The 27,661-nt window shown below is 53.9% G+C and overlaps 4 protein-coding genes across 6 annotated transcripts; 3 read left to right on the top strand and 1 right to left on the bottom strand.

Moving 5' to 3' along the window:
• Window positions 1-218: 218 nt before the first annotated feature.
• SMCR8 (SMCR8-C9orf72 complex subunit) lies at window positions 219-5,796 on the top strand. The gene is made up of 2 exons (XM_026704419.2): window positions 219-2,657; window positions 3,634-5,796. Exons 1-2 carry the CDS (start codon window positions 322-324, stop codon window positions 4,085-4,087), a joined length of 2,790 nt encoding a protein of 929 aa, XP_026560204.1. The 5' UTR covers window positions 219-321; the 3' UTR covers window positions 4,088-5,796.
• On the bottom strand, window positions 5,738-13,305 carry SHMT1 (serine hydroxymethyltransferase 1). Its single transcript, XM_026704421.2, has 12 exons — window positions 13,265-13,305; window positions 11,320-11,440; window positions 10,459-10,604; window positions 9,912-10,027; window positions 9,609-9,769; window positions 9,303-9,384; window positions 8,780-8,992; window positions 8,550-8,666; window positions 8,167-8,289; window positions 7,848-7,964; window positions 7,269-7,379; window positions 5,738-6,685 (listed from the first exon to the last, which is right to left on the bottom strand). The coding sequence occupies exons 2-12, from the start codon at window positions 11,416-11,418 to the stop codon at window positions 6,513-6,515; spliced, it is 1,458 nt and encodes a 485-aa protein (XP_026560206.1). The 5' UTR covers window positions 11,419-11,440; window positions 13,265-13,305; the 3' UTR covers window positions 5,738-6,512.
• A 964-nt stretch (window positions 13,306-14,269) lies between these two features.
• LOC113438981 (chemerin-like receptor 1) lies at window positions 14,270-16,253 on the top strand. The gene is made up of 2 exons (XM_026704617.2): window positions 14,270-14,500; window positions 14,978-16,253. The coding sequence occupies exon 2, from the start codon at window positions 14,993-14,995 to the stop codon at window positions 16,031-16,033; it is 1,041 nt and encodes a 346-aa protein (XP_026560402.1). The 5' UTR covers window positions 14,270-14,500; window positions 14,978-14,992; the 3' UTR covers window positions 16,034-16,253.
• A 468-nt stretch (window positions 16,254-16,721) lies between these two features.
• On the top strand, window positions 16,722-26,471 carry PRPSAP2 (phosphoribosyl pyrophosphate synthetase associated protein 2). Of its 3 annotated transcripts, none has more exons than XM_026704426.2 (12): window positions 16,722-16,769; window positions 20,422-20,500; window positions 21,212-21,364; window positions 21,648-21,700; window positions 22,128-22,194; window positions 22,467-22,639; window positions 22,732-22,847; window positions 23,184-23,239; window positions 23,497-23,645; window positions 24,096-24,166; window positions 24,440-24,586; window positions 25,000-26,471. In XM_026704426.2, the coding sequence occupies exons 3-12, from the start codon at window positions 21,246-21,248 to the stop codon at window positions 25,156-25,158; spliced, it is 1,110 nt and encodes a 369-aa protein (XP_026560211.1). In that variant the 5' UTR covers window positions 16,722-16,769; window positions 20,422-20,500; window positions 21,212-21,245; the 3' UTR covers window positions 25,159-26,471. The 3 variants fall into 3 exon arrangements, with proteins under 3 accessions (XP_026560211.1, XP_026560209.1, XP_026560210.1); XM_026704424.2 differs by having other exon boundaries at window positions 16,722-16,886; XM_026704425.2 differs by lacking the exon at window positions 16,722-16,769 and adding an exon at window positions 18,453-18,729.
• The last annotated feature ends 1,190 nt before the right edge of the window (window positions 26,472-27,661 follow it).

Below are 27,661 nucleotides of genomic sequence, written 5' to 3'. Positions count from 1 at the left end.
ATACTCATGTGAAAGTCAGAACTATAACACCCAGCGTGCCCTTCGGGCGGGCCGCTTCAACGCTCCCTTCTTTTGACGGGCCTTTTCTTAGCTCCGCCCCACTCTTCCATAAACTCTTCCCGTTAATGTCAATCAATCCAGTAAGCCTATCAATAACCGCAACGGGCCCTCCCCCTGCCCTCGGTGCGACTGCTTCCGGGGCCAAGGTCCCCAGCCCACGGGTCATGTGACTCCAAGATGGCCGCCCGGTGGCGGCTGGGGGGCTGAGGCAGCGGCGGCGATTCCGGCGAGCCAGGCCGCGATCCCCGTTTTCCGGTCAGGATGATCGGCGCGCCCGACGTGGTGGCCTTCGCCAAGGAGGAGGCGGCGGCCGAGGAGGCGGCGGCAGCGGCGCGCGAGCCGGGCCTGCCCGAGGAGTACTCGGTGCCGCTGCTGCCCGCGCCAGGCCGCGGCGCCCACCCGTGGTCCCGGCGGGGCGGCTTGGGGGGCGGCTCGGGGGGCTGTCCGCCGCCCTTCCCGCGCGACTTCCTGCTGGTGGCCGAGTTCTCGGAGCAGGTGGGCCCGCAGCCGCTGCTGACGGTGCCGGCCGGGGAGGCTCCAGGGGGCTTCGACCTGAACTACTTCGCCTTGCGCATCATGTCAGTGGACTACCAGGCCTGCGCGGCGGGGGCAGCCCCGGGAGGCCCCTACCCGCGCCTGCGCTTCGCCCGGGACTCGCAGGTGGTGCTGGGCGACTCCAAGGCGGGTGCCTTCGCCTATGTGCACCACCTGACACTCTACGACCTGGAAGCACGTGGATTCGTGCGGCCCTTCTGCCTGGCCTACGTGTCAGCCGACGAGCGCAAGGTCATGCGCCTCTTCCCGGAGCTCTCGGCCCAGTTCTCAGGAGCCTCCGAGGGCCTGAAGGACGGCAACCGCAGGGCCTTCGCCCGTGAACTGGAGAAGAAGCTGCGCGACCTGGACTATACCCGGTCCGTGCTGCACCGCGAGACCGAGCTGCAGAAGCGCAGCCTGGCGAAAGGCTGCTACTCCAGCCGAGCCATCGAGAAGGCCAACGAGCTGGCCAGCGTGGAGAAGGCCATCATCGAGCACCGCGACCTGCTCCGGCAGATCCGATCCTATCCACCCGGACGGCGGAAGCAGGCCAGCGGGCCTCCCTGCGAGCCGACTGGAGAGGACGCCCAGCCAGAGTTACCGGTTGATGATACGTTGCCACCGCCTTGTCCCCAGGGCTCCTCCTACACCCCGAAGCTCATCCAGGCCAAATCCAGCAAGTGCTTTGACAAGAAGCTGAAAACCCTGCAGGAACTCTGCGAGGAGCGCTCCTTCAGCCAGACCCTCGACCGCTTGCACCGGATCGAGAAGATGTTCCGGGGCGACGTTTGCTACCTCCTGATCAACCGCATCAGCAGAGCCCTCCTGAAGCAGCAGGCATTCGCCAGCTTTCTTTTTGAAGATGTGTCTCTCCTGGATGAGGAGCAGCAGGAAAAGCCCTTTGAAGTCAGTCCGGGGCAGAACCTGGACCCTCCCAACGTGGCTTGTTTGGAAAGCGGACCAAGTCCTGAGATACTCATCGACCTTGCCTCTTACAAATCCAGTGTGGAGTCTGTGCCGATTAAGATGGATCCAGAGGTTGAAGACAGGCAAGACCCAGAGGTCTCCCACTCTGTCCCTTATGACAATGTCGAACTTCTAGATGTCGACCTGAAAGGGAGCGTCAGCAGCGGCGAAAGCATTGAAGTTTTGGGAACGGAGAAATCGGCCACCACTTCTGTCCACTCTGAAAGTCAGTCAGGGTTGCTACAAGCGCCCCCCAGCCCCCCCGTGGTGAGGGAGAAAGCCGCCAGCAGCAGGACCATTAGCGGAGACAGCATCGAAGTCCTCAGTACCTGCCCCTCAGAGGCCCTGATCCCAGACGATTTTAAAGCAAGCTACCCAAGTGCCATTAACGAAGATCCTTACGGTGGCGAAGAAGAGGAGGGCTTCCTGTTCAGCCGTGACTTAACTCTGGACAGCACCGAAGAGGAGGTGGAAGGCAGCCCTGCACCTGAAGCCCCTCCGGGGGATGCTTCTTGCTGCATTGGCAAAGAGAGCCCCAACTTCCTTGAGGGTCAAGCCAATGTGCCTCCCAGACACAGCGATGACGACGGCGTGGTCAGCATCCCCCCACAGCCATACAGGCCAGGTGACGCAGGGTTTCAGGTGAACTTCACAGACTGCTCCCACGATGGGGTCCTGGGAGGCCTCCTTGCCTACGAACTCGATCCTCATTACCTCTGTGATGGCCGAGAAACCAGAAAAATGAGCCTGGATAAATGCTCGGATTCCACGAGTTACATGAGCAGCGCGGCGTCCACCAACTCCGACCGGACCCCGTCCCCCGCTGCTCTCCTGGGAGAAAAGCCCAAGAAGGCTGGGCAGAGCGCCTTGCGCTTCATCCGGCAGTACCCCTTCGCCCACCCTGCCATCTACTCTCTGCTGAGCGGGAGGACCCTGGTGGTGCTGGGAGAAGACAAGGCCACCGTGGAGAAGCTCATTGCTGCCCTCTCCATTTTTGTCCCCAATTCCGGCGCATACGCCAAGCCCGTGAAGCACTGGGCTACCTCGCCTTTGCAGATCACGGACTTTCAGAAGTGGAAGCTGGTGGGGCTCCAGAGGTAATGTTTCAGGCCCTTGGACTTTCTCCCCCAAGGGGGATACTTGCAGAAATGTCCTCACCATGTCACATCAAGGAGAGAATTGCCTGCTCCTCCCTCCTCCCTCTGACCTTGCCATGTTGAGTGGCAAGATCTGAAATGGGTCTCTGCCGGTATTGGACGGTTGGCTGGGCCTGGGCGGTGAGGTGTGGAAGTAGAAGAGTGTCATATGTTGGCACGTTTAGCCTTATGCGTAACTATCCTGTTCAAATACGTTTTGAGGGATGTTCTTTACTCAACACTTGGTGGTCATAAGGAAGGTGGATCGAAAGTGAGCTACATTGAGAAAGGCGGCTAGACAGGAGCAAGATGGCTAACCTGTTTGTTCATTTGGTTTCTGTAGCTGACCATCTTGGCAAACAACTCTTGACAGGTGTGCCTGGCAGAAGGCTTCTTGTTTCAAGCCAACCAGTTGATCAGCTGACTGAAAAGAAAAGGTTGCTGGTTTCCTGTGTCTGGGGAAGCGGTAAACTTGAACCACAGCATGAGGAGAGAAAGAGGAACTTGCAGTTCTGCTAAAAATCACCAGTAACTTCCTCAAGTTCCAGTGGCTGGTAGACGTGGCCAGGCTGAGATTTGAACAGCCACAATCGCATTGTTTTATCTGTGTAGCCAATTGGTGTGTCCTACCCCTATTCAGTAAACAAGGGATCTGCTCTCCTTCTGTTCTAACAAAGGCTGGGATAGGGGGAAGGGGTTCAGGTGAACACAGATAAGGGAGTTAGCTGTCAAAAGGCAATAAAGTATCCTATCCTTTAGCGAAGATCTCCCGAGAAAGTGCAGTAAAGAAGGGCAAACGTGCTTATAAGATCCTTTTCAATAGTGGGCATTGAGAGGGTTTAATGGTGGCTCCTCCTCTTTAAGATGCTTCACTCTGCCTCAAGGGCACCTTTTGTCTTCCAGCCACCCCATTTGCACCTGTTCCTTCTCTTTGCAGGTCAACCTCTCCAGGTGGCCCCAACATGATGCATTCTCTCAGCCGATACAGCCGATACATCAGCGTGCTGGACGCCGACCACAAGACCCTCCGCTGCCCGCAGTACCGAGGGCACCTGATCCTCCGGCTGGCCGACCACCGCACCCAGATCAAGCGAGGGAGCACCTACCAAGTGCACGTCCAGACCCTCCTCACCCAGCTCTGCTCCAAGGCCTTCCTCTACGCTTTCTGCCATCACCTGCACCTCCCCATCCGAGAAGGGGAGACGGAGGACTCGGTCACCGCGCGGCGGGAGAACTTCTTGAAAGTCCAGCTGGGTCTGGCAAACGAGGACCGCAGAGTGATCCAGTATCTGGCCGAGCTTCTGAAATTGCAGTACATTCAGGATCCCATCTGCGGGGTTAGCCCCGTGCTCAGGTTCGATTACCTGCCCAGCTCCTTGTACAAAATTTAGGCGGCCTCCAGAGCCTGCCCTGCCAGTGTCCCTCCTCGCCCCACATTCGTCTGTGGCCCTTAACAGGCTTCCACCCTTCCAGGACTGTCCCTGAGAGCGATAAGAGGTTAAAGTGAGACTCCAGACACCTGGCACCGCTGCCAGGTGGCTCTCAAAAGGCAAGAGAGCAGCGTTTTGTACGGAGGGGGCATGAATGTGGCAGGCAGTCATGAACTTGAGGAAGCTGGGATAGCCGAGTTTGTGAGCGAGTTCTTCCGGTCGGGTCTCTTGCAGATCGGTGGGATATCTCCAGTGCATCTCATTTGCATGTGGGTTAGTATTCCAACTAATGTGAATTATTGCTGTTGCGTTGCACTTCTGAATGGGGAAGAGGGTGCAGCTCTGAAAACTGTTAAGGATGTGAAGATGGGTGCCCCTCGGGTAACAACCTAACATGGCTTGGGTTTCGGCCTAAGAGTAGCTCAGTCTGTCAGCTACGTTGTGTGACTTTGAAACACCGCACTGTTTCCCATAATATGACCCCTGAGACTTTTGAACCCCAAATTGGCTGGGTCAAGTTCTAGTGACCTGGTCAGCGTAAGCATAGCTGCACCCAGGCCCTTCAAAGGTAACGGTTCTTTTGCTCTAGACGGTGGCTTAGATCTTGGCTAATAAAGAAAGCTGCTCCAGCTGCCCTTAGTTTGATGGCTAAGAACATTGTAGATTGACATCTTTGTTGCTTGCCCTTGAAAATATTCCAGCTCATGCCGAAAACACGCCAGTTTTTCCTTCTGTAGTAGGTCAGGATTGCACAAGACCAGGCTTGAGAAAGCTTTTTGGAGCGCACTTCGTTTACTCATTTGAAAAAGATTTCCAACGCATCGATTTCTTGTTCCTCCCAGTGAAATTTTTGGGGAGGGTTGGTTGTGTTGCCAGTTTCATTGATGTCATCCATACTGGCACGGCACCAAAGAATTACATTTCAGCAAGACTAGAGAGTAGATTTGGAAGTAAAATGTTCAGTTTCTGGGCATATTTAAGAAACCCTAAAACTTGTTTGCCCGCAATCCTTAAGAGTCGGCTGGAAAGTGTCACCTAGTTCTTTAAGCACCAGAGCGTTTGCAGGCAGTGTTTCTCCACCTTGGCCAGTCAGAGGTGTGGATTGCCAGCTGGAGAATTCTGGGAGTTGAAGTCCACACCTCTGATAGTGGCCAAGGTTGAGGAACGCTGCTTTAGGAGAGTGCAGCGTGGTAGCTGGGTGGCTCTGCCCGTCCGGGGCCATTGTGCCTTTTTGAGAGCAATCTGGAGTTGCTATGTAGCCGCTGCGACTTCATGTAGACTTTGCTTGAGTTGATCCGGTGCTGGCTGGCCTGCCTTTATAGTTGTATCTGTAGACGTAGCACAGCCCTTCCAGGGTCCCCCCGAACTTTTCCTCTTATTGCCAATTTCGTCACTTTCCAAGCAGCGTCTCTCATCTCTGCATGTTTGATTTTCTGGTTTGGTCCCAGAGCTTTTGCATAGGTGGCACTTAGGAGGCAGCAGAAACTGGGGCCCCTCAGAGAAATCCAGGCAGCCTTCATGCATCCGTGCTATTAAGTCACATCCTGAGCAAGAACTGGATGAAATAATACTCAACACCAAGCTACTGTGACTTAAAAAAAAAAGTGTATATTTAAAAAAGGAAATTATTTATTTGGGCGCAAATATTTTTTGAAATACAAATATATATATATATATATATTGTTGTATTTTTTAAAGCCTATATAACCCATACACTCGTGGTAAAATTCTTAATTTTATTGTGCTTAGTAAAAACTGTCCTGACGGTATGTTTGGGCTTGTGCATCTAGTACAGTGAAGGCAACTGTCGGTGGTGGGTGGGGAGAGAAATTGCGAGTGGGGAGAAATTGGTGTCAAATATGTTGCTCAGCTTGTCATTAAAAGCGCCCCTTTCCTTGAACCACACCTCTGCTTTTTGGGAACTCGAAGTACAAACCGCGGGACAAGCTCTGGAGTACGAGAGAAAATGAAAACCCCGGCATTGTCCAGCTTCCTGCTTCCTTCCCTGGCCAGCCACCAGGTTTCCTGCAAAGGCTGCGAGGGGAACGGAAGGCAGGCCATCGTAGGGTCATCCCTATAAATTGTGGCAATAAGTTCTGTAACTTAATGCAAAAGAGTTTGGAGAACAATCCCCCCCCCCCCCAAATGACTGGCCTGTCATTAATTTCTGTTCCAGGGAGGGTGGGTGCTAAAATTTGCCCTTGTTCCATTTCCTTGCCAGCCGTGGTGCGTTTTTTTAAAAGGGGGAGGAACAGAATTTGCTTGAAAAGCTGATTAAAAAGGCAGAGGCCGAGCCAAGGGAAACGGTACTGGGGGGGGGGGTGCTGCCTTCGCAAGAGAGCAGCTGGGGTGGGGGCGGGGGGCTGCCATTCCAGGTGTGGCTCCTTTACAACACAGGCAAGCCGGGAAGCGGGAAGGAATCGGCGAAGGCCTCCACCTCCTGCTCGAGGGACCTCAGCAGCCCTCGGTACTTCGGCTCCGTCACCAACTTCTCCTTGAACTCCTTCAGGGTGGCTTTGGGGTTCATGTCGCTCTGGACCTGCAAGGTGAGCTCTATACCTGTACGGGGGAAGAGAGACACCTGCCTGAGCTGAAGCACTTCACTGAAACAAGACTGAACAACAGGGTCAGTGGGGAAGGTTGCCCAATCCAGCCCTGCGGAATGAAATCTCTGGGATGCAAGAATCAAGGGGTCCAGCTGGCTGGACTTTGCCTCTATTATTCCAGAGAAAGGGAGCCCCCCCCATTTCTCACAGGAGCCCGTTCTAGGTTTAAGAACACCTTTCTTTGGGGGTGTTTTTCCTGCTGAAGCCTTTGCCCTTGGCCAACGCTTGCTCTGCCGCTTTGCAGATCTTCCCTCCCCTCCCAAGGTTTCACCCAGTTCCCTTAAAGTTAGGCTCTCCAACCTTGGCCACTTTGAAGACTTGTGGACTTCAACTCCCAGAATTCCCCACCCAATGCATGCTGGGATTTGAAGTCCACAAGTCTTCAAAGTGGCCAAGGTTGGAGAATTCTTCCTTAAAACTTCCTTCACTATCCCACCCACCCCCTCCTCATCTTCCCAGGATTCACACCATCACTGTTTGGCCTGAGGGGGTGGGGGGTGAGGGCAGGCAAAGCAGGTATAATGACCACCCCGCACCTTTGTGAATGAAGTGAGCGACTTTTTTGAAGTCGTCTTCCAGGAGTCCTCTGGAGGTGAGAGCCGGAGTCCCCAATCTCAGCCCACTGGGACGCAAAGCGCTTTTGTCTCCTACAAGGAGGGGAGGGGAAGACGGGGATTAAATTGCAGGAAAAGCAAGCTGGTTGGTGCCGGCTGGGGACCGAAGCAGACGGTCATCCCTGCAAGCAGCTGTGCTCCGGGACTGCGGTTCGGTCTCGAAGGCCTACATTGCACCGACTTCAGCGCAAGTGTGGCTGTGTGTCCAAGCCCCCTTGGGACTGTTAGCCTGGGGGAGGCAAGCCTTGGCTAACCCAGCGGTTTTGCTCTCTCCCAGTTCCCATCTCCCAGCCAACGGGGCCCCCAAAGGATGGGGGTTAGGGTCGCCAGAATCGAGGTCCCTTGGCCACAAGGCTTGGGGCCAGTTTGGCCACTGCGTTGTTTCCCCTGCTTAAGAAGGTCCAAGCGGTGACACCAACCAACGGCCACCGTCCTTGTAGACCCCGTGCCAGCAAAACCCCTGGGGCCGAGGCATGTCCCTTCCGGCCGAGCCTCCCTCACCTGGACAGGTGTTCTTGTTGCAGGCGATGGAGCAGAGCTCCAGGACCCGTTCAGCTCGCCCCCCATCCGTGCCCTGGTTGCGCAGATCGACCAGGATCAGGTGGTTATCGGAGCCCCCTGCAAGGAGAGCCCCCCCACAAAGAACAGCTGTTGAAGGGCGGCACAGAGCACCTCCCGGGGAGCCCTGCCTGCTCCAGAGGAGACACCCGAGGAGAACTACACCCACGGCTGCCACACAACACAATCCTGCCAGGCATTTACTCGGAAATAAACCCGGCAAGGTGTGGAAATTGTCCCGGAGAGGATCCCATTTTCTTACCGGTGACGATATGATATCCCAAGCTGGTGAGCGCGGCAGACAAAGCCTTGCAGTTGGCCACCACCTGCTGCTGGTACGTCTTGAATTCGGGAGTCATGGCTTGTTTCAAAGCCACAGCAATTCCTGTCCCGACCCCCCCAAAGAGTGGAAGATGGATTAAGTGGTGCCTCTGTATAGTAATGCCCCCGGGGGTGGGTGGGTGGGTGGGGGGACAGGCCAGGCCAGACTGAGGGGCTGGAAAGAGCAGACAATGCAACCCGTTTTCTCCGGATGTTTTTCTTGGCGTGAGCTCGAAGGAAGCCGGCAGGAATACGTTGGCCAGTTTTCCTCCTCCTCCTCCCAGTTCCCAGGCTGTGATGGTCTTTTGCTCGAGGGCTGCTCACCTGCGATGGCGTGATTGTGAGGGCCTCCCTGGAGACCAGGGAAGACGGCCTGGTTGATGAGGCTTTCCAGGTTGTATAGGACCTCCTTCCCCGTCTTGGGGTCTACGCTGCGGACGCCTGGAGAGAAGGGAAGAAGGGTGCTTGGAAGGTGCCCGGTGCCTGGCCATTGGCTCCAGGGGTTTCAGCCCAGGAAGACGGAGCACCAGCCACCTGCTCGCTGCAGCCCTCACCTTTCCGGTAGAAGATCATGCCTGCCCGGCAGCCCCGCAAGGTTTTGTGGGTGGTGGTGGAAACCACGTCACAGTGCTGGAAAGGGGAAGGCACCACGCCGGCGGCCACCAAGCCGCTGATGTGGGCCATGTCAGCCATGAGGTAGGCGCTGTTCTCATCCGCGATCTTCCTCATCCGGGCGTAGTCCAAATTCCGGGAGTAGCAGCTGACCCCTAGGGTGGGGGAGAGAGAGGGCGAGGGCTACTCCAACGGGCTCCAGGGACGGAGGCGCCAGCGGGGCCCTGGACTTGCTTCTAGGATGGAGCTGCTCCTGACGTGGAAGGCCCTCGGCCTGGACGTCTCTCCTCCTTGAGTTGATATCTTCACAATTCGGGATGTCGAATGTGCTCCTGTCGTTTTGGTTCCCGGACTTTTCTCAAGTTGCGCTCGTAAGACCAGGGAAGCACAGCCAGGGGAAGAGTGCCCAGGCCCAAGCAGATGACCTCTGAGTAACCCCGGGGAGCGGAAGAGAAGGAGGCTCACCTGCAATGATCAGCTTTGGGTGAAAGAGGCGGGCATTCTCCTCCAGATGGTCATAGTCAATGTAGCCCGTTTCGGGGTTGACCTGAAGCCAAATGAAGAAGTGGAGGGGGGGGGGTCAAAAGGAGGGGAAGGGGGCGCATGGCAAGCCAGGAAAGGCTCGTAGCAAACGGGCTGAGGATCCCCCTCCCCCAATTCTTTCCACCCGGGGAGGAGTGCAATCCTGAATTTTGCACAAACTCTGAGCCAATTTCCCAAGGGTAGGTCTCTCTCTCCCTCTCTCTCTCCCTCTCGGGGCATGGAAGTCACCTTGTAGGGCATGGACTCGAAGAAGATGGACGTGGCAGAGATTTTTTTCTTGTCGGTCATGAAGCCGTGGGTGAGGTGACCCCCGTCCGGCAGATCCAGGCCCATGATCCTCCCGTGGGGCTCAACCAGGGCGGTGTACACAGCGAAGTTTGCGGGGGACCCTGAAACAAAACGACGCCAAGAAGAGCCGCGTTGAGTCATGTTCAAACACCGGTCGGTTGGGTGAAAGCAGCCCTCTTGGGCCCGTATGGGCCGCCCCCGACAGGCCCGCTGCAGCCCGTTCCAGAAGAGCTTGCAAAATACCTGAATAGGGCTGGACGTTGACCCCCCACTTCTGGGGGTCTAGCCCATAGGCCTCCAGGGCTCTCTTCTGGCAAAGTCTTTCCAACTCATCGACAAATTCTGTCCCACCATAATATCTAAGAAAAAGAAACAGGTGGAAGCCTTAGCCACCGTTGGCTGGGGAACTCTGGGCGTTGAAGTCTGCACAGGTTTAAATATACCTTTGGAACGTGTAGGTTTGCGGGGAGAAATCTCCGAGGGCCCTTAAACACCCAGGGGAGCAAAGCCACCCCACCAGAGGGAAAAGGCTGCACAGCCACTTGCAAACCACGTTTCAGAAAACATCCCTGGGAAGAGCTAGAAAACTGTAGATCTGATTATCATTTTACCCGTTCACGTATCCGATCCTGACCCCCACCAAGGCCCCAGTTTTAAGTCAAGGACCGTATCCACAACCCAAGCAGGGGAGGGGAAAAATAGGTTGCTCCTAGCGTCCCCTTTAGAGGCCTCATCTGGTCCAAGGGTCTCCTCCAACTCCAGACCCACCAGCCTTCCTTCCCAGCCCCACCTCTGCCCCGGATATCCCTCTGAGTATTTGTTGTTCAGGCAGGAGCCCAGCGCCTCCAGAACGGCTCGGCTGGCAAAGTTTTCGGATGCGATCAGCTCCAGCCCGAGTCTCTGTCGCCGCTTCTCTTTCTTGATAATATCATAGACCTGGGGAGGGCAGAAAAAAAGGGGGGGCTTGCTGGAATAGGATTGAGAGGGGGGGGTGTCTGTCTGGGGCTGCAGGTGAGAAGGCTTGGCATACTCAGGTGTCCAGGGAAGGGTAAAGGATAGAATATTATAGTAGTTCATCTTGAGAGAATCAGGTGCTTCGCGTATTGAAATGTGAAGTTTCTAATTTTCCTAAATAATTAGTATATATCTTGCTTTGCATTGGGGGCTGCCTTGGCTATCTGGCTTGATCAGTTGGCATGCTATCTTTGTAGCATCCCAGCAAATAAACGTCCCTCGTGAAAGTTTCCTGAAGTGCAGGTTTAAAATTCCCTGAGTGGGTCAATTACAGCAATCTTCCTACTACATTCTTCCGGGAGAGCCAGAGGGGAGGACGGGGGCGTTCCCTGCCGTTTCCCACGTAAGCTGCACCAGCAGCGACGCTGCAGCTCATCCAGGCTGTTTACTCAAGAGGAACGCAAGCCATTGATTGCGACAAACCCAACTTTGGAACACGTTGTGCTCGCTGCTCTCATTCCCCATGCAAGGCTGAGAGGTGTGTCAACCTGCAAGAGCTGAGCCAGCTTAAAAACTCCCAATGGAAGGTCACGCTGCCGGTCAGTGGCCTCTGCCCACCCGGATCAATACAGCCCCCCCCTCCCCCCAGTTGAGGTCACCCGTCAAAGAAGCAGCAGGGAACGGACGAGCGGCCTACCTCGGGATCATTGGTGTCCAGGGCTTCCATCACCATCTTGTTGTGAGAGACCCAGAGGTCCCTGGTGGCCTGGTCCCCGCCGGCATTCGTGCTGGCCATGGCAGCTGGAAGTACTAGGAACCTGGCAAAGACTTGAGTTTGTAAAAAACAACACCAGCGCTGCACCTCGCAAAGTATTTTGCAACCCAGAACGAAATCAGTATTCCGTTGCCACCCTCAAAAAGGAGTGTCTCCGCCTTGCATTTAGCAGTGATTTAAGGTGTGTGTGTGGGGGTGGCTCTTCAAAGGAGAGTTATAAGATGGGAATCAATGCAAACCAAAGGAGTTATTTCAGTAGTCAGTCGGGAGGTGCGTAAATGTGATGAACGAATGAATGGTTCTAAACATCCAGGAAAGGGGGAAGTGGCAGTTCTGCAGCCCATGTTGTGATGTTGTGGCTTGGTTCCCTATCCAGTATCCAGAGTCACAAGGCCTCCTGCCTTGTCTGAATCTGGATGTTTTGTAAACCGTTAGATTTCGGCTAGCTAGCCCAGGTCTTCACACCCCGGCCAACTTTAAGATGGGTGGACTTCAACTCCCAGAATTCCCATGTGCCGGGAACTGAAGTCCACCCATCTTTAAGTTGCTACGGTAGAGAAAAATCAGTTCTGGGGGATTGCGTGAATTCATCCCCGTGTTTGCGCGGTGCCCAGTGCTCTCAAGCAATCTTCTCTTTAGCATGTTGTGTGAATGAGGCATGGAAAGGGGGTGGGATGAAAAGGGAAGGAAGCAGCTTGCTGGACAGCGGCCCAACTGACAGCTGCAGAAGCAGCGTTCTGGGGGTGCCTTCCGGGGGTGGGTGGGCAGCAGGAGTCCCTAAGGCAGCAGTGCCCAACTTTGGCCACTTTTAAGACTTCTGGACTTCAACTCCCAGAATTCTGAGCATTAAAGTCCACAAGCCTTAAAGTTACCAAGATTAGACACCCCTGTCCTGAGCAATGCGCTCCAGGACCAGCCCAGCAGCTTCCCATCAGCTGACCCCAGCCCCTCCCTCCCTCCCTCCAGCAGTCTCTGCCTGGGCCACTTCAAGTTATACATTAACTTTCCCAGGGGAACAAAAGTCTCCTGTTGTCTAGTGTTGGAATTCTGCCTATCTTTCCTGTTTACAAGCCATGGGCGGCAGGAACCCCATCAGATTTGAAGAACGCCAAACTGTCCGGGTGCACACAACTTTCTGGGCAAACGCTTGCAAGCTCCCAGAGTTCACACCCTACTCTTTTATTGGCTCAAGGCCTGCCTGGCATCTCAGGAGCGAATATGAACTTGGCGCACAGCTTCTAATGATTGCAATGCTGAAAATTGACAGTATAATCAGCTGCTTTACGGATTCCTCTCTTTCACCACTCTTCCCACCTTGTTCAGTTATTTAATCACCTTTTGTAGAACCGCTTCTGTCACTGTCCCCTTGCCAAGGAAGTTTTTAAAATCCCTGCTACACTTCTGTAAACTGCTCGTCTGCACACAGCAGGCAGATTGCATTCTCACGAATGAAGGCAAATACACGGGTCCCAGGACCATGATTCTATCATGAAATCTAATCTGGGCCGGTCCCGGAGACCAGAGATTTACCCCATATATTAGATCGCGAATATATTGTAATAACGTTCTAAGATCTGTTTCCCCGGCAGGAGAAAAACGGGCTGACCCAGAGGCAGCGTCCTAAAGCTACCGACGATCTGCAAGCGGCCCGAGGTGGGGATGGCAGCCTGGCAGGGCTGCTGGGCTCTCGTTTTGCAACGGGCTGCAAAAGCCAGGGAGGAGGCAGCCAGGGGAGAGAAAGCGGGAGTGACCCGTTGAATTCCCGCCTGTTATGCAGAGAAGTAGCCCTGTAGGAAAGGGCGCGAGATCCTGCAGGGAAAAAAGGAGAAGGCTCCTCTCCCCCCCACCTCCAAACCGTAATACTTACCGGGATCCTCGGTGCAACGGCGGACGCCCCCGCGAAAAGGAGGCGCCTCCCTGCAAACTCCGGCCTTAAATCCACGAGGTCCCGCGCGCTCGGGGGATGGAACGTTCAGCACTTTCTGGCCCGCGCCGCAGCCAATCAGCACGCTCGCCTGACCGTCCCGGAGGATTTTACCGCGGCGCGTCACAGCCAATCAGGAGAAAGCAGCCCGGCCCGCCTCCCGCGCGCTCTTTTGCATCGGAGAGATTTTGGAAAGAGATGCGCGGATTTCGCAAGATAATTAGGCATCCGCGGGCTGAGATTTTGAACTTTTTTTCTATCCGGAGGGTTGAGATCAAAATAAAAACCCAAGCAGAAAAGTTTCTGGCTGTATTCGTTATGCATTTGCCCCACCCAGGAACCAAATTTTAAAATCCACTTTTTTTTTGCGCGAAATTGGATTCCCAGCTCCATCCGCACCCCCGTAAAAGGATCTTCCGAGGATTGGCTGTAATTAAACAATAGAAGACGCGAGCTGTTGGAGAGAAAGACTGCAGGGCCCGCTTTATTCTATTCAGTAAAATTTATGATTTCTCAGACTCGGAAAAGTTTTGTGAACTTCAACTCCCAGAATCCCCCAGCCAATATCTGGCTGGGGATTCCTGGGAGTTGAAGTCCACAGATCTTAAATTGCCAGGTTTGTGATACGCTGGTGTGAATCCTTGCAATTGGGACAAATTTGTCATGTCTTTGCTCTTTTTGTAGATGTGTTTTATCCAACCTTTATTATTTTTATAAACAACTTAAGATAGTTAGGCTAACTATAGACCAGGCTAAAGTTTCCCAGCCAGTTTTCATGTCTAAGCCTGGACTTATTAAGTATTAATAATAATAATATTTAAACTTTGTTTAAATCCGTTTCTTTCCATCCCTGTAAGTGAAACCAGATAATCTAAGCAGGGCAGCCAACCTCCGCCATCAAGCACCTGAATTCCAATAAATTCACAGTTTGAATAATTCTTTTTAAAGGCTTAAAGTTCCATCAATAACAGATTGAGGAAGGAGAGGTGGAATATATTAAATAAATCAAATTCCCCTAAAGTCACACTTATGGAAAGAAGAAGGAAAATCTTCAAGCCACCCTGAATCACCGCTGGGAAGATCCCTCTTCCAAAGGAACAGACAAAATGCGACACGGTGGGGATAGCGACCCAGAATTCGATCAGGGAGAGACATCGGTTGGAAGAGGAGAGAAGAGGGGTGAGTTTTCCCATATATTTCTCCCCTCCCAGGAGAAATAGAGGGAAAAGAACAGAGTAAGAGGATTTCTGTCAGCATAGAGGAAAAGAGAAGGAGGGAAATGATTTTTTAAAAAATCAAAGGGAGCAAGGGAAATCAATATATTGACAATAAAATTAAAAAGGGGGGTTTAAGCAGAACAAAATCCCAACTGGAGCTAGTGTAGAAATCAAACCTCATATGGAACAGAAATAGGGGGACAATGCTTGAAAATGTGAGCCGCGATACGATATTCCTAAGTAAGAAAAACAATAATGTGTCGCTTAATATTCAAATAAAATTAATGTAATTGCCATTAGGCCAAATTTTGCTTCAATCCAAGGTGTTTTTTTTTGGGGGGGGCATTTTCTTCCCGTTGGATTGCTTTTCTCTGTACTTTTTAAACCGTTCTTGGCCCCCTCCACCAGTGAGATCAACTTGACGTTTACCCCATTTCAGGATTCTCTCTTCCGAATGGAAAACGCCTCCCTCTCGCCCTTCCTGACCCCTTCAGCCCCCGGCCCCTCCCAGGGCATCGAAAGGACCCTGCATCTCCTTTCCATCGCGGTCTACGGGGTGGCCTGTCTCCTGGGGGTGACCGGGAACGGCCTGGTCATCTGGATCGCCGGCTTCAAGATGGAGAAGACGGTGAACGTGGTGTGGTTCCTCAACCTGGCGCTGGCCGACTTCGTCTTCACCTTCTTCCTGCCGCTGAGCATCGCCTACACGGCGCTGGACTTCCACTGGCCCTTCGGACGTTTCCTCTGCAAACTCAACAGCAGCCTGGCCTTCCTCAACATGTTCGCCAGCGTCTTCCTCCTGACCATCATCAGCCTGGACCGCTGCCTCTTGGTGGTGCTGCCGGTGTGGTCCAGGAACCACCGGAAGCCCCGGCTGGCCTGGGCCATCGCGCTGGTGACCTGGGGGGCAGCCTTGCTCATCAGCTCCCCATACTTCCTCTTCCGAGACACGGCCCTGAGTGCGAGGAATGCCACCAGCTGCTACAACAACTTTGCCCTCTCCAGCAACTACTCCAGCGAGGGGAGCCGGATCCTGTGGCGGAAAAGGCACAGAGCCATGATCCTGGCCAGGTTCGTCTTTGGCTTCTTGCTGCCCTTTACGGTGATCGCCACCTGCCACGGCGTGGTGGCTTTCCAGGTGCAGCGCAGGCGCCTGGCCAAGTCGCCCAAGCCTCTCCGGATCATTGCGGCCGTGACAGCCTCCTTCTTCCTCTGCTACTCGCCCTACCACGTCCTCTCCCTGCTGGAGATGTCCAAGACATCCGGCAGCCCAGTGGTCAAGAGGGTGCTGCACCTGGGCGTCCCGCTGGCGTCCAGCCTGGCTTTCTTCAACAGCTGCCTCAACCCGCTTCTCTATGTCTTCATGGGTCAGAAGAGCTTCCGGCGGTCCGTGCGGGGGGCCTTTGAGGGGGCCTTCGGGGAGGACACCCTCTTGTCCTGGTCCAGCAGGAGGAAATCCAGGGCCGCCTCCCAAACGGAGATCCGGATGGCTTAGGCTGGGGAAGCAGGTTTCGCTGACGGCGTGGATGAAGCAGGAGGGGCCCCCTCTGGTTTCTGTTGGACTTGGGGGTCTGGCAATGGCCAACTGGACCCAGCTGTTCTGGGGGGGGCGGGGGGCTCGAAGATTTGAATTGACCAAGAAGGCCCCTTCCTGCCCTCTGCCCATAAAACATTTCTTTGTGCACATGCTGTGGCAATAAAGTTCCTTTGCAGCAGTCTTATGTAGTGCAATTGTTGTGATGGACCCCCCCCACCATATCCCCCCCCCCACGAGCAAGACAGGTTTGCCAGGAACTCCCCCCTCTACCTGAGCAAAGCCCAGCAGGACAGGGAAGGCGGGGCACCCCCAAAGCTGCCCATCCCCCATGCGAGAAAGGTGTGGCAGCCCTCAAGGGTGGGTTTCAATGGCATTTGGGGAGGGGTCCTTCCGGGGATGCAATGTGTCTTTGGGGGAGACCCCCCCCCCCCTTTGAAACGGACGGCAAAGTGCGAGTTGCACTGCTTTCCGGGCAGCCCAGGCTCCCTTTTCCCGGGCTGAAGCCCGCTCCCCGGTCCAAGGACCCCGCGAGGCCGACCGCCGCTGCCTCTGAAGGATGGAGAAGGCCGGAGGGGGGCTTAGAGCGCCGCCGTGGGCTCGGATTGGCGGAGGGTCGCCAGGGGCGGGGCCTGAGCCGCCCCGCCCCGCCGCCATTTTGCAGCCGCCGCCGTGCCAGCCCCGCCGCGGGGCGCAGGTGGGTGGTGGTCGTGGTGGGGGCGCGACCCCCCCCGCCCCACAAGCCCCGCCCTGGGAGGGGGGGTCTCCTGGCGGGGGAGAGCGGAGCAAGGCCGGGCGGACACGGAAGATGCACGTATGAATGCGCCCGCGCCGCCGCTCCTCCCCCCCGTCAAAGGGGGCTCTTGGGTGGGGGGGCTGCTTGGGGAGGGGTCTTTGTGATTGGGGGGGGGTCGTGGTCAGTATTGACCCCATTCAAGGCTGCGTGAATTCTCCCAGGAAGCCACTTTATTCTATTTGTGGCAGACTTTCCTGGGCTTGGAGGGGGGGGCGTCTGTGCTGACCCCGCTCCCCAAATTGACCCGGAAGGGGCCTCGGGTGGTCTTGATCCGTGGGATATTCTCTATTATTCTGTCGTTACATTGTAAATAATGGGCTGCATCTTATCTGTGCTGCCTCTGCAGAAATGGGGGGGTGTTAAATTTATAGTATAATTTAATTAACATGGTATATTACGGGGTTTTTAATCCTCTTAATCTATGATAGATTTCCTGCAGCCTCATGCAGACACGTGTGAGTCTGGGGTGCCCCTCCCAACTGCAAGGAGAGGGATATTCGTCCTATTATCCCTCCGCCTGCTCCCTTATTCTGCTCTATAATCGAATTATGCCTTATATTGAGGGTCCCTGTGGGTCCCCTCGCACGCATGTCCGGTTGTCCTGCCCCCCCGGAACTCAATCGGAAGGACCGTATTATTTTATTTATTTGCACATTTATATCGCTACTCATCTCAGCGAGCTTCCTGTGGGATCGATAGCGCCTGCTTTTTTTCTGGAAAATGAACTGCAAAGAGCAATAGGTTAGGGGATAAAATAGGTTTCCTGGGGGGGGGGTCTTGGAGACATTCAAACATGCCTTGTTTCCCCCCCTCCCCCAAAGCTTAATTGCAAGAGGACGAATAGGATAAATCCTTTTTCACTCAAACATACATTAATCAGCATCTATCAAAATGAAATTTATAGCCTGATCTATATTATATTATCCTATATGGTCTTATATTTTATTATGACATATATTGTAATGTGTCTGCTTAAGGGCCCCAACATCTTTCTGGTTCAGCGGGGGCGGGGGGAGGCCTTTCCGTCTGATGTCCCCCCTTGCATTGCTTATCTGGTAGCCCTGAAAGGGGTTTTAGGGGTGAGTTTTTAGGGGGCTCCTGCACAGCTGGGCGGCCCTTTAATGGGAGCAGATGAGGGCCCCCTCCCCAATTCCACAGAGCCTGGTTTATTTAGGGGTTGCTTTATTCCGGGGGGGTGATCTTGCGTGCATCTCCCCACTCACCCGCCCCTCTATGTGACATTCTGGGAATTAGGCCTTTTTCATGAAGTCACTGCGGGTGCGGCTGGTTGAGTTTGGGGGGAGATGCAATGGGGGAGAGAAAATGCAAAAGGGCCGTTGAAATGAAGTTTTTGTCCTTTTGGGGGTGAGCGAGGCGTGGAAGGAGGAGGAATGTGGTGAAGGGGGCTGCGTGGTTTTGGGGTTCGGAGGACTCGAAGCAACAGCTGAAAAAACAGCAACTTTGGAGGCCAGAGAAAGCGCTGGGAGGAGGGAGGTTTCCTGGAAATCTCAAGCCTGGAGGAGGCTGGATGAACACCCCCCCCCCCCAAATGTCCACCCGTTTCTGGAGAAACGTCCATGGGTATTTCCCACTCAGACTTCAGCCCGGCTCCACGGAGGCTGGACTTTCTCCTCCCTGCGGCCTGAGTCGTCGTGTTGTTTACCGTCGGGCCGATGCCCTTTTTGCTTTGGGAGGGATTTTATTTCCCTGCAGAATTTGAATGTGCGGCTGGGTTTGCGGAGGGACCAGAATGGAGGGGTGACTTTTCTGCTGCCCAGTTACCTGTTGCCACGTCCCGCCGCTCAAAAAAATCTGCAGGGAGGGGAGAAGACGGATGGTGGCCCCGATGGCGTTTAAACAGGTTCAGATCAGCCTCTGCGGTTTTACAGCCTCTCTGCCTCAACTCACTTTTATTTTATTTCTCTGTGCCTTTTATTTTTATGGGGGGGGGGGGCGTTGTTCTGTGGTACTTTTACAGCTGCGTGTGCAATCTTCACTAGCGGTCTTGCACATCCAAGGCTGCTTTCTTGCAGTTTTCCCTCCCGTTGTGGCCTACAGCTATGTTTCTAAATCCAGATGGAGCCCATACATTGTACAACACCTGCCCCACGCACCTGGTCCCCCCTCTGCCAGGAGGCAGGAAGGACCTGCTGGCGACTTGAAATATCCATGGCTGTCAAGTGAACAAAAGAGAAGGCTGCTCTGTGGTCAGCAGGAATCTTGTGCGTTGGATGTCCCCACTGACGGGCAAGGAAGCGGAGGGTGCTCTTGCTGGATTTCAGCACACCCCTTGATTAAATTCTATTTAGAGGTAGATGAGATGGAATACAGAGAGCTGGCAAGGAAAACGGGATGGAAATCACGGTGTCTCTCTTTCTCTCCCTGCCCCCCAAGAGGGAATTTGGCCCTTCTGAGAGGCTGTGAAATGCGGCTTTTGGGGAGCCCTGGGCCGGCCGTGGGGTCCTCGGCTCTAGGATTGCAGTGACTTCAAAGCGGATCCCGGGAAGGAAGCAGAATGGGTTTCCTGATCCCTTTTCGGGGGGAACCTGCTGCAGAAAACCAGGCTTGATTACACGAGAATCCCAAAATGGCCTCTGGGAAGATTCTTGCACTTGAAAGAGATCTGTCTGCCACGTAGAGATTTTATTATTTCATGGGCTTCACTCCCAGAATGTGGTCTTCGTGCGGCTTCATCGCAAATCACTGATTCCAGCCGGTTCACCTAGGGGATTTGCATGATTCACCAATTGAACCCTGGCTTTTATTTTACAAATTCATCCTTGCCCTGCGACTCGCTTGCAGCCGCCAGCCTTCCTTGCCACCCTTAAGGCCCGTGCCAGTTGAAGTTGCCATTGGCCCCTGTGCCACAAGACCCGGTTTTGGGTTGTGCATTGTGGTTTTCATTCTCCACTGCATTGTCGTTGTGTTTTTGTGCCTTTCCTCTTTCTCTCCCCTTCCCAACGGCTGGCTGCTCGCTCGGGGACAAGAGGCTGATTGATGTATTTGCACAGAAAAGGCAGAGAATGTCTTATGAAGTATGAAAGGGATTTTCCAAATTGCTTTGGGCAGGAAAACGACACCAGACCTCAACAAACAGAATATTTTTGGTTTGCCTGGAGACAAGACTTAAGGGGGAAAAAAGACTTTTACAATGTTGTTGGCCGGTGCTGGATGCAGTTCTGGCTCAAAATATTTTTTTTCTGAATAGATGCCACAATTAGAGGGGCACTTTTCATGTTAGAATCTTTGGATCTCTTATTGGTCCAGACATTTCTGGATTTTAGCACAATGTGTACATTCCAATTCTTGTTAGGAGAAAACTAATCCTCTCTGGGTAATGAATTTGGCATTGGACGATGTCCCAAGACGGGACGGGGGTGCATTTTAAGGAACGCTCATGAGATCTGGGACTTTGTCTAAGCCTAATCCGACACTTGCTGGCGGGTGACTGAAGTTATTTCCTGGTTTTGGTTTTCAAAGATAGTAAACAGACTTCTTGCTTTTATATATATGTACGTATATATGTATATGTGTATATATACTTTTTCTGCAGGTGCAAAGCAACATTCTAGAAGACTGAAGAGCGGAGGGCTGAGTTACCTAAACTCTTTTCCTGGATTACACCTTTATTTGTAAGTGCAAAGAACTGGGAGTGCTTTTCTGTGGTCGGAAACAGCCAATGGGGAAGGAAAAAAATGGCTGAATTAACCGTTGATTGTTGTGTGTAGACTGTTAAGCCTGTCCAAGGCTTTGGAGTCAGAACATTGCTGTGGTGGAGCCAAAATCTGTTTGGTCGGGAAGGCTTAACGTTTAGGTGACTGTACCTGCATTTATTCATCCCTGGTTTGTGCGGCCTTCGGATTCTTAAGCTACTTGGTAAATGAGGTTCCTCGAACGATGGGAGGTTATAAATGAGGTTTTTTTTTCCCCCTTCAGAAAGGCATCTCTTGTGTTGCTGGGTGAAAAGCTGGTGGAATCAAGGTCCTCTCAGTCAGTTGTTTCAACCTCCACTACTTTAAGATGGGAATTGTAGGAGTTGAAAGTCCGCCCATCTTAAAGTGGTGGAGGTTGAGGAACGTCGCTTTAAATCAGGGATCTTCAAACTTGGCAGCTTTAAGACTTGTGGACCAGAATTCCTCCTCCTCCTCCAGCCATGTTGGCTCAGGAATTCTGGGAGTTGAAGTCCACAAGCCTTAAACTGGCCAAGTTGGAAGACCGTTGCTTTAAAGCCTCCTGCACAAACTCTTGAGATGCAAGATTTCAGTAGCTTTTGTTCGATTGAGGGTTGCTGAAAAGTCCTTGGTGGGATTTTTTAAAACCTTTTTTGTTTTATTTTTTGGCAGTCTATCCGAAGGCAGGACGACAAAGGCAGTTTTGATGTTTTGTGTGGCCCCTGTTGGACCTGGGCTCATCATGAATGTCACAAAGGGTGGCCTGGTCCTCTTCTCAGCCAACTCCAACCCCTCCTGCATGGAGCTCTCGAAAAGGATTGCGGAGTAAGGCTCCCCTGCGCCCCCGTCCTTCCCCCTGGCTGTTTTCAGCAGTAGGATTTTGATATGGGCGGGTGGGGTGGGGGATGGTTGATAGTCTCTCCCTCCCTCCCTCACGCACACACAGAATTTAGAGCAAGGGCCTTCAAACTTGGCAAGTTTAAGACTTGTGGACTTCAACTCCCAGAATTCACTAGTCCACCTGCTGGCTGGAGAATCCTTGGAGCTGAAGTCCATACCTGATGGATCCTCTTCATGACCTTGCTTTCTCTCTCGGATCGTTCTACAGGCGCCTGGGTGTGGAAATGGGCAAGGTTCAGGTGTACCAGGAGGCAAACAGAGGTGAGTAGAGGGCCCCCGTGGCCTCACTCCCTGAAGGCTGGAACGGGAGGAGCAACCGGTTCATTCAATGTCTCGCCCTCCTCTGCTGCGCAGGCACAAGCACAGCATGCCCGCTTCCCGGAGAATCTTTTCGTTTGCAACGGGGCCCACTTTGTTCTGGCTTTCAAAAGCCACGAGGCCGAGGAGTGTTGTTGTGGGTTCCCATTTTACATCACAATGAGATGTACTTTATCTTACACCAGGGGTCTCCAACCTTGGCCACTTTAAGGCTGGCGGACTTCAACTCCCAGAACTCCAAAGCCAGCGTTGCTGGCTGGGGAATCCTGGGTGTTGAAGTCCACCAAGCTTAAAGTGGCCAAGGCCGAAGACCCCTGCTTTACACTCGTGCGTAAGCCCTGAGCACCTCTGTTTTTTTCCTTTTTGGTAGAAACGAGGGTGCAGATCCAGGAGTCTGTGAGGGGCAAAGACGTTTTCATCATCCAGACGGTTTCCAAGTGAGTTTTGCAAGCGCCGCCTGGACATGAGCCTCCTCGAATTCGTTCTGCTTGTCCGTCTTGGCCCGTTTGCGAAAACGATGCTTTAATTTGACAGTTGTGTGTTGCGTGTTTCAGACTGTCCTCCGACACGCTTACCACGTTGGTCTTCTAACTCCACCTATGGAGCAGCGAGGAGGGCCAGTTGTAACTTGGGGCGGGGCGGGGGGGGGAACCAGGCCGATCCCCCCAGGTGAAGGGCCGTGGGCTGGACTGGCGTCCTCTCCTTCCAGGGACGTGAACACCATCATCATGGAGCTGCTGATCATGGTCTACGCCTGCAAGACCTCCTGCGCCAAAAGCATCATCGGCGTGGTGCCCTACTTCCCCTACAGCAAGCAGTGCAAGATGCGGAAGAGGGGCTCCATCGTCTCCAAGCTCCTGGCCTCCATGATGTGCAAGGCAGGTAAGGGCCTTCCGCCCTCGCCCGGCTAACACGGGCAGCCCGGGCGGAGCAAGGCCAACCCCGACGTGTTATTCCTTCTGCCCTCCCCAAAGGGCTGACTCACCTGATCACCATGGATTTGCACCAAAAGGAAATCCAGGGCTTCTTCAACGTGCCGGTGGACAACCTGAGAGCATCGCCGTTTCTGCTGCAGTACATCCAGGAAGAGGTGAGCCAGCCCGAATCCTCGGCCTCTCGGGGGTGGGCGGATGAAATGCGGTGGGTGGGGGTAAAGACAAGCCCCCTGCTCCTTTTAGGACGGAGGCCAAAAATGAAACCACGGGGAAAGGCAGGTCATCTCTAGGGCTTAGATGGCCCCGAATCGCGGGGGGCATCGCAGCTTGGAATCTGGGGGAGTTTGTGGGGGGGGGGGAGAGGCAGCACCCCGGTTTTGGCTTCTCTAGCTCCCGTAGAAGAAAGGATCCGGGGCCGCCTGAAACGCCCCTTCCGCGGTCAGCATAACAGGCCAGCTCTGAGTGTGGTGGTTCTGCTTTTCGTTGTGTAGATTCCGGACTACAGGAACGCTGTGATTGTGGCCAAGTCTCCTGCCTCTGCGAAGAGGTAGGTGGGGTCGCCGGCTTCCTAAGCCCATCTAGTCTTTCCCCAGAATTCAGAAGGGCAGGGGTGTCCGATCTTGGCCGCTTTAAGACCTGCGGACTTCGATTCCCAGCATGGCTGGCTGGGGAATTCTGAGGGTTGTGAGGTCCACGGGTCTTAAAGCAGCCACAGCTGGACACCCCTGTTATGGGGGTGAGGGTCCTCTCCTGGCACCTGTGCCCAGGCCAAGGGCACGGTGGGCTCATTGTCCTCCTCGGCAGGGCGCAGTCGTTTGCCGAGCGCCTGAGGCTGGGCATCGCCGTCATCCACGGAGAGGCTCAAGATGCTGAGTCCGATCTGGTGGACGGGCGCCATTCGCCCCCAACTGCCAAAAGCGCCGCTGCCATCCACCCCAGCTTGGAGATCCCCAGTAAGTAGCCTCGGGCAGGGAGCGCGGCGTGGCTTGCATGGCTGCAAATCCATGGGCGGAAGGCAAGGGGGGAATTTCTGGGTGTGTGTGTGTGTGTGTGGATCCGCCTTGTTTGGAGGGCTGCGCTCAAAGGAGGGGTGGAGGGTGTGGGACTGGGATGGACTGAGAGCGCGGATGGCCTTGGGAGAAGGAGGAAGAGGTGCGGAACAGAGAACGGTCGGATAAGAGGGGACGTAGGGGGAGAAACTCAGAAAGGAACCCTCCACCTTCTCGGGCTCTAAAAGCGATGAGAAATTCAGAAGTTGGGTCCTCTTAGGGTGACCCCTCCTCGGTCTCCTTGATCAGAGCCGGGTTGGCTGCAGACCGCCTTGTCCGGGGGGCGGGGGGTGGCATTTTGCAGGGGCCGAGGCAGAAATCCCCACCCCGGTTTCCTCTCCTCCTTTTCGCCAGTGCTGATTCCGAAAGAGAAGCCGCCCATCACGGTGGTTGGAGACGTCGGGGGGCGAATAGCCATCATTGTGGTAGGTGGCGGACGCGGCCCGGAGGCCTGCGCGGCTCAGAGCCTGCCTGTACAAGAAGAGGCGGGAGTTTGGGGGCGAGTCTCCCGCCTCGATTTCAAGAACACCCCTTTCTCTTTCCCCGCTTCTGGAACTTGCGCCGTGCAGAGGGGCCTGCGGGAACGTGGCCGGAAAAGCCAAGGGCCCCCCCTGCAAACGACGGGGTGGAAGGTCCCCCAGCGGGAGGCAGGTGAACCCCCGGCCCCTTCTAACGACCCCCTTGGTCTCCCCGGCCAGGATGACATCATCGATGACGTGGACAGTTTCCTGGCGGCCGCAGAGACCCTGAAGGAGCGAGGCGCCTATAAGATTTTCGTCATGGCCACCCACGGCCTCCTCTCCTCCGACGCCCCCCGGTTGATAGAGGAGTCGGCGATCGATGAGGTAGGCGGGAGGAGGACCCTCTGGCAGAAATGCAGCCGGGGAAGGGTGGCGTGGCACGTGGGCACGGGAGGCCCTGGGTTCGAATCTCCCGCCCCCCGGGTTCAAGTCTCGGCTCCTGCTCCCGCATCGTCTGGGCCTGGGTGCCCAAGAAGGAAGGCAGGCCAGTGTTGTTGTTTTTTTTAAAACCTTGGCAACTTTTAAAATGGGTGGACTTCCTTTCCCAGAATTCCCCAGCCGGCCAAGCCGGATGGGGAATTCTGGGAATTGAAGTCCACACCGATTCCCAGTGGCCGAGGTTGAGAAACAGGGTCTAAGCACTTCGCAGGCAAGGTCAGTCAGTTCCCGGCGTGAGCCCCCCCACTCTAAAAAGGCCCTAGAAATATTTTACCGAGTTCGCATCCGCTTTGTTTCAGGTTGTGGTGACCAACACCATCCCTCACGAGATCCAGAAGCTTCAGTGCCCCAAGATTAAGACGGTGGACATCAGCCTGATCCTCTCGGAGGCCATCCGCAGAATCCACAACGGGGAATCCATGTCGTACCTTTTCAGAAACATAGGGCTGGACGACTGACGGTTGCTTGCGGGTGGGCTGGAAGGAAAAGGAGAGGAAGGAGGTTTGGGGGTTTTTTTTTAGGGGCCAAACTGGACACGGGACAGAAACCCAGCTGTGAAACTTTTTGTAGCTTCATCTTTGTATGTCGATGAGATTCCCCCCCCTTTTTTTTTTATTTAATTAGGTGGCTTTTACCTCCTCCCCCTCCCGCGTCTTCCCTTTCTTCCCCAGAGCTGTTTTCCTTGCGAAAGAGAAAGGATTTTATAAAAAAAAAAGTTTTGAATTAAAAACCAGCGACCCTCTTTTCGACTTCTAGGGACGGTCCGGTTAGCTGCGCTCTTTTGCAGCCAAGACTCCCTCGCAGGCAGAGGTTTTCCTGCTGCAGCTTCCTTGCAAGGAACCCAGGCGGGGAAACCTGACCTTGCTGGTGGTTTTCCTCTTTATGGGGGGGTGGGGGGAGGTAGGAGGGATTTGGGGTGATCTTGGCGGCAGGAAGGATTGCACCTCAAGGGCATTTTATTTCCAGCATGGATCCGGAACTGGGACGGACCCATGTTCATAAGACTATGTCGTCCCAGCAAATAGGAAGAGTCCTGCACTCCCACTAGAACAGTTTTTTCTCAAGCTTGGCCGCTTTAAGAGGGGTGGACTTCAACTCCCAGGATCCAAGCTGGCGAGGGAATTCTGGGACTTGAAGTCCACCCATCTTAAAGTGGCCAGGCTTGGGAAGTACAGCCATAGAGCTTGAGATAAAGGCAGCCATGTCAGACTCTGCTCTTTTGTCATGTGAAAATAGCCGCTTCGCACAAAACGCGCTTGCACACGTGGGAGGGCAATGAAGGGAAGCGGCTGCTTTCATAGGAGTTGAATCCTGGAAATTGAAGTCCACCCATCTTAAGAGAGGCCAAGCTTGGGAAACGCCGCCTTAGAGCTTGGGATGAAAGCAGCCATGTCAGTCCCGGCTACTTGGGATTGAAAGCAGCCGCTTCCGTTCGTCTCCATCCCTCGTATGCGTCTTTTCGTTATCTTTCCATGAGATTCGCACAGGACGCATTCTGCGGCATTCCTGGAAGACGAGGCACCCCGTAATCTTCCTTCCTGCGCCTCCCAGCTTGCTTTTGCGCGTTGTTCGACAAACGGTAGCTACGGCATCGAGTTTGTGTCCGAGACCAGCCAAACAAGAAAACCACACCGTTGTATGCAGTTCCGTGATGTGTGTGTGTTGTTTTTTTTTTTGTAAACATGCTTTTATAGGGGAAAAAAAAAACCATAAGGAACGTGCACTGGTATTTATTTTCTGGCACAAATAAAACAACTCTGGTTTTGCATGAGCTTTTTAGGAAATCTTTGTTCGGTCGTTGTCCTCTCTTTGCTGTTGGGGAGAGAAAAATGTGTGTGGGGGGTGAGAGATAGTTCAACATCTGGTGTATGCTGACCCCCCCTGTTGAATTTGGATGCTGGGGAGAGGGGAATTTTCTTGCCAGGCATTCTGGAATTTTGGAGTGTGTCTTTTGACTTTTCCATCTTGCCTGCAGCCCTTGGGTCTCTGGGTGGCCTCCCATCCGAGAACTGATCCACTCTGCGTATCGGTTACTTTACGCCTGTTGAAAGCAGGCGCTTGGCACCTTGACTGCCCCCCTCTCAAGGGTGCAGAGTTGCCATTTATGATCCCTTCTGTGTGTCTCGGATGACGGCGTTTCCGCATCCTCCAGCCCTCCGGGGTTAGACTTTAACACAACCGCTTAACTGAAGGATGCCACACGCAAACGAAAAGGTTGACACATTAACGACATGTCAATGTTTGTAAGAGGTGGGCGGTGGACGGGGTGAAAAAGGGGAGGCTGGTAAGATTGGGCTGAATGGGGCTTTGGTCTCTTAAGGTGAAAGAATGGATCCCATGATCAACCCATGATCAACCCATGATCTCATGCAACCCATGAAGAGGCCAGTTTTTCTTCCCTGGACATGTAGGGGTTTTTTTTTTTTTGAAATTTTACAGCAATGTTCTTCAAAGATTCTAGCCATCTTTAAGGCTGTGTTTCGCAATCTTAGAAACTTTAAAGAGGTCTAGATTTCAACCCGCTACAATTATCAATAGATCCAATGAGCCCCCACCCCACCCCCCAAGAGGCACCATGCCCTTAGCTTTCCTTACAAATTGAGTGAATAAATGTTCCTTTTTGAAGAACCGAGTTTTTAAGGCTGCCCCAAAAGCGTATGAAGGTAGAGGTTGAGAATTAACACAAGCCTCTTACCTCCACAGTTTTAAATGGGAGTTCACTTTTTTCCTAAAAGCATCGCCACGAGGGGGCAGCCCCAGGCCATTGTTAGCTGGTCTCCGCTAGGCCAAGTCAAGAACTATTCATCCTTGGGTGGGAGGCCACCCGGTGATGTCAAAGGCACACTGGACAGGCTGGGAAGCCGGAGGGGGCAAATAGCAAACCCATCGTCAAGAAACCAAATTGGAAATTGCCCAAGGGGTTGGCTTTTAAGCTTCAACCCGATACGGAGAGGGATTTGC

This window comes from Pseudonaja textilis, chromosome 14 (assembly GCF_049901715.1).
Source record: "Pseudonaja textilis isolate UNSWEBS1 chromosome 14, rPseTex1.2, whole genome shotgun sequence".
Lineage (NCBI taxonomy): Eukaryota > Metazoa > Chordata > Lepidosauria > Squamata > Elapidae > Pseudonaja > Pseudonaja textilis.
The sequence above is the reverse complement of the archived record's forward strand: the minus strand, read 5'-3'. Positions and strand labels throughout refer to the sequence as shown.

Excerpts from the sequence above, each read along its gene's own strand:
- SMCR8 (XM_026704419.2), top strand. The coding sequence starts at position 322 with ATGATCGGCGCGCCCGACGTGGTGGCCTTCGCCAAGGAGGAGGCGGCG. Across the intron at positions 2,658-3,633 it reads AAGCTGGTGGGGCTCCAGAG|GTCAACCTCTCCAGGTGGCC; the intron begins GTAATGTTTCAG and ends TTCTCTTTGCAG.
- SHMT1 (XM_026704421.2), bottom strand. The coding sequence starts at position 11,418 with ATGGCCAGCACGAATGCCGGCGGGGACCAGGCCACCAGGGACCTCTGG. Across the intron at positions 7,965-8,166 it reads GGGATATCATATCGTCACCG|GGGGCTCCGATAACCACCTG; the intron begins GTAAGAAAATGG and ends CTCTCCTTGCAG. Across the intron at positions 7,380-7,847 it reads CAACAAGAACACCTGTCCAG|GAGACAAAAGCGCTTTGCGT; the intron begins GTGAGGGAGGCT and ends CCCTCCTTGTAG.
- LOC113438981 (XM_026704617.2), top strand. The coding sequence starts at position 14,993 with ATGGAAAACGCCTCCCTCTCGCCCTTCCTGACCCCTTCAGCCCCCGGC.
- PRPSAP2 (XM_026704426.2), top strand. The coding sequence starts at position 21,246 with ATGTTTTGTGTGGCCCCTGTTGGACCTGGGCTCATCATGAATGTCACA. Across the intron at positions 22,640-22,731 it reads CTCCATGATGTGCAAGGCAG|GGCTGACTCACCTGATCACC; the intron begins GTAAGGGCCTTC and ends CCCTCCCCAAAG. Across the intron at positions 23,646-24,095 it reads CCCCAGCTTGGAGATCCCCA|TGCTGATTCCGAAAGAGAAG; the intron begins GTAAGTAGCCTC and ends CCTTTTCGCCAG.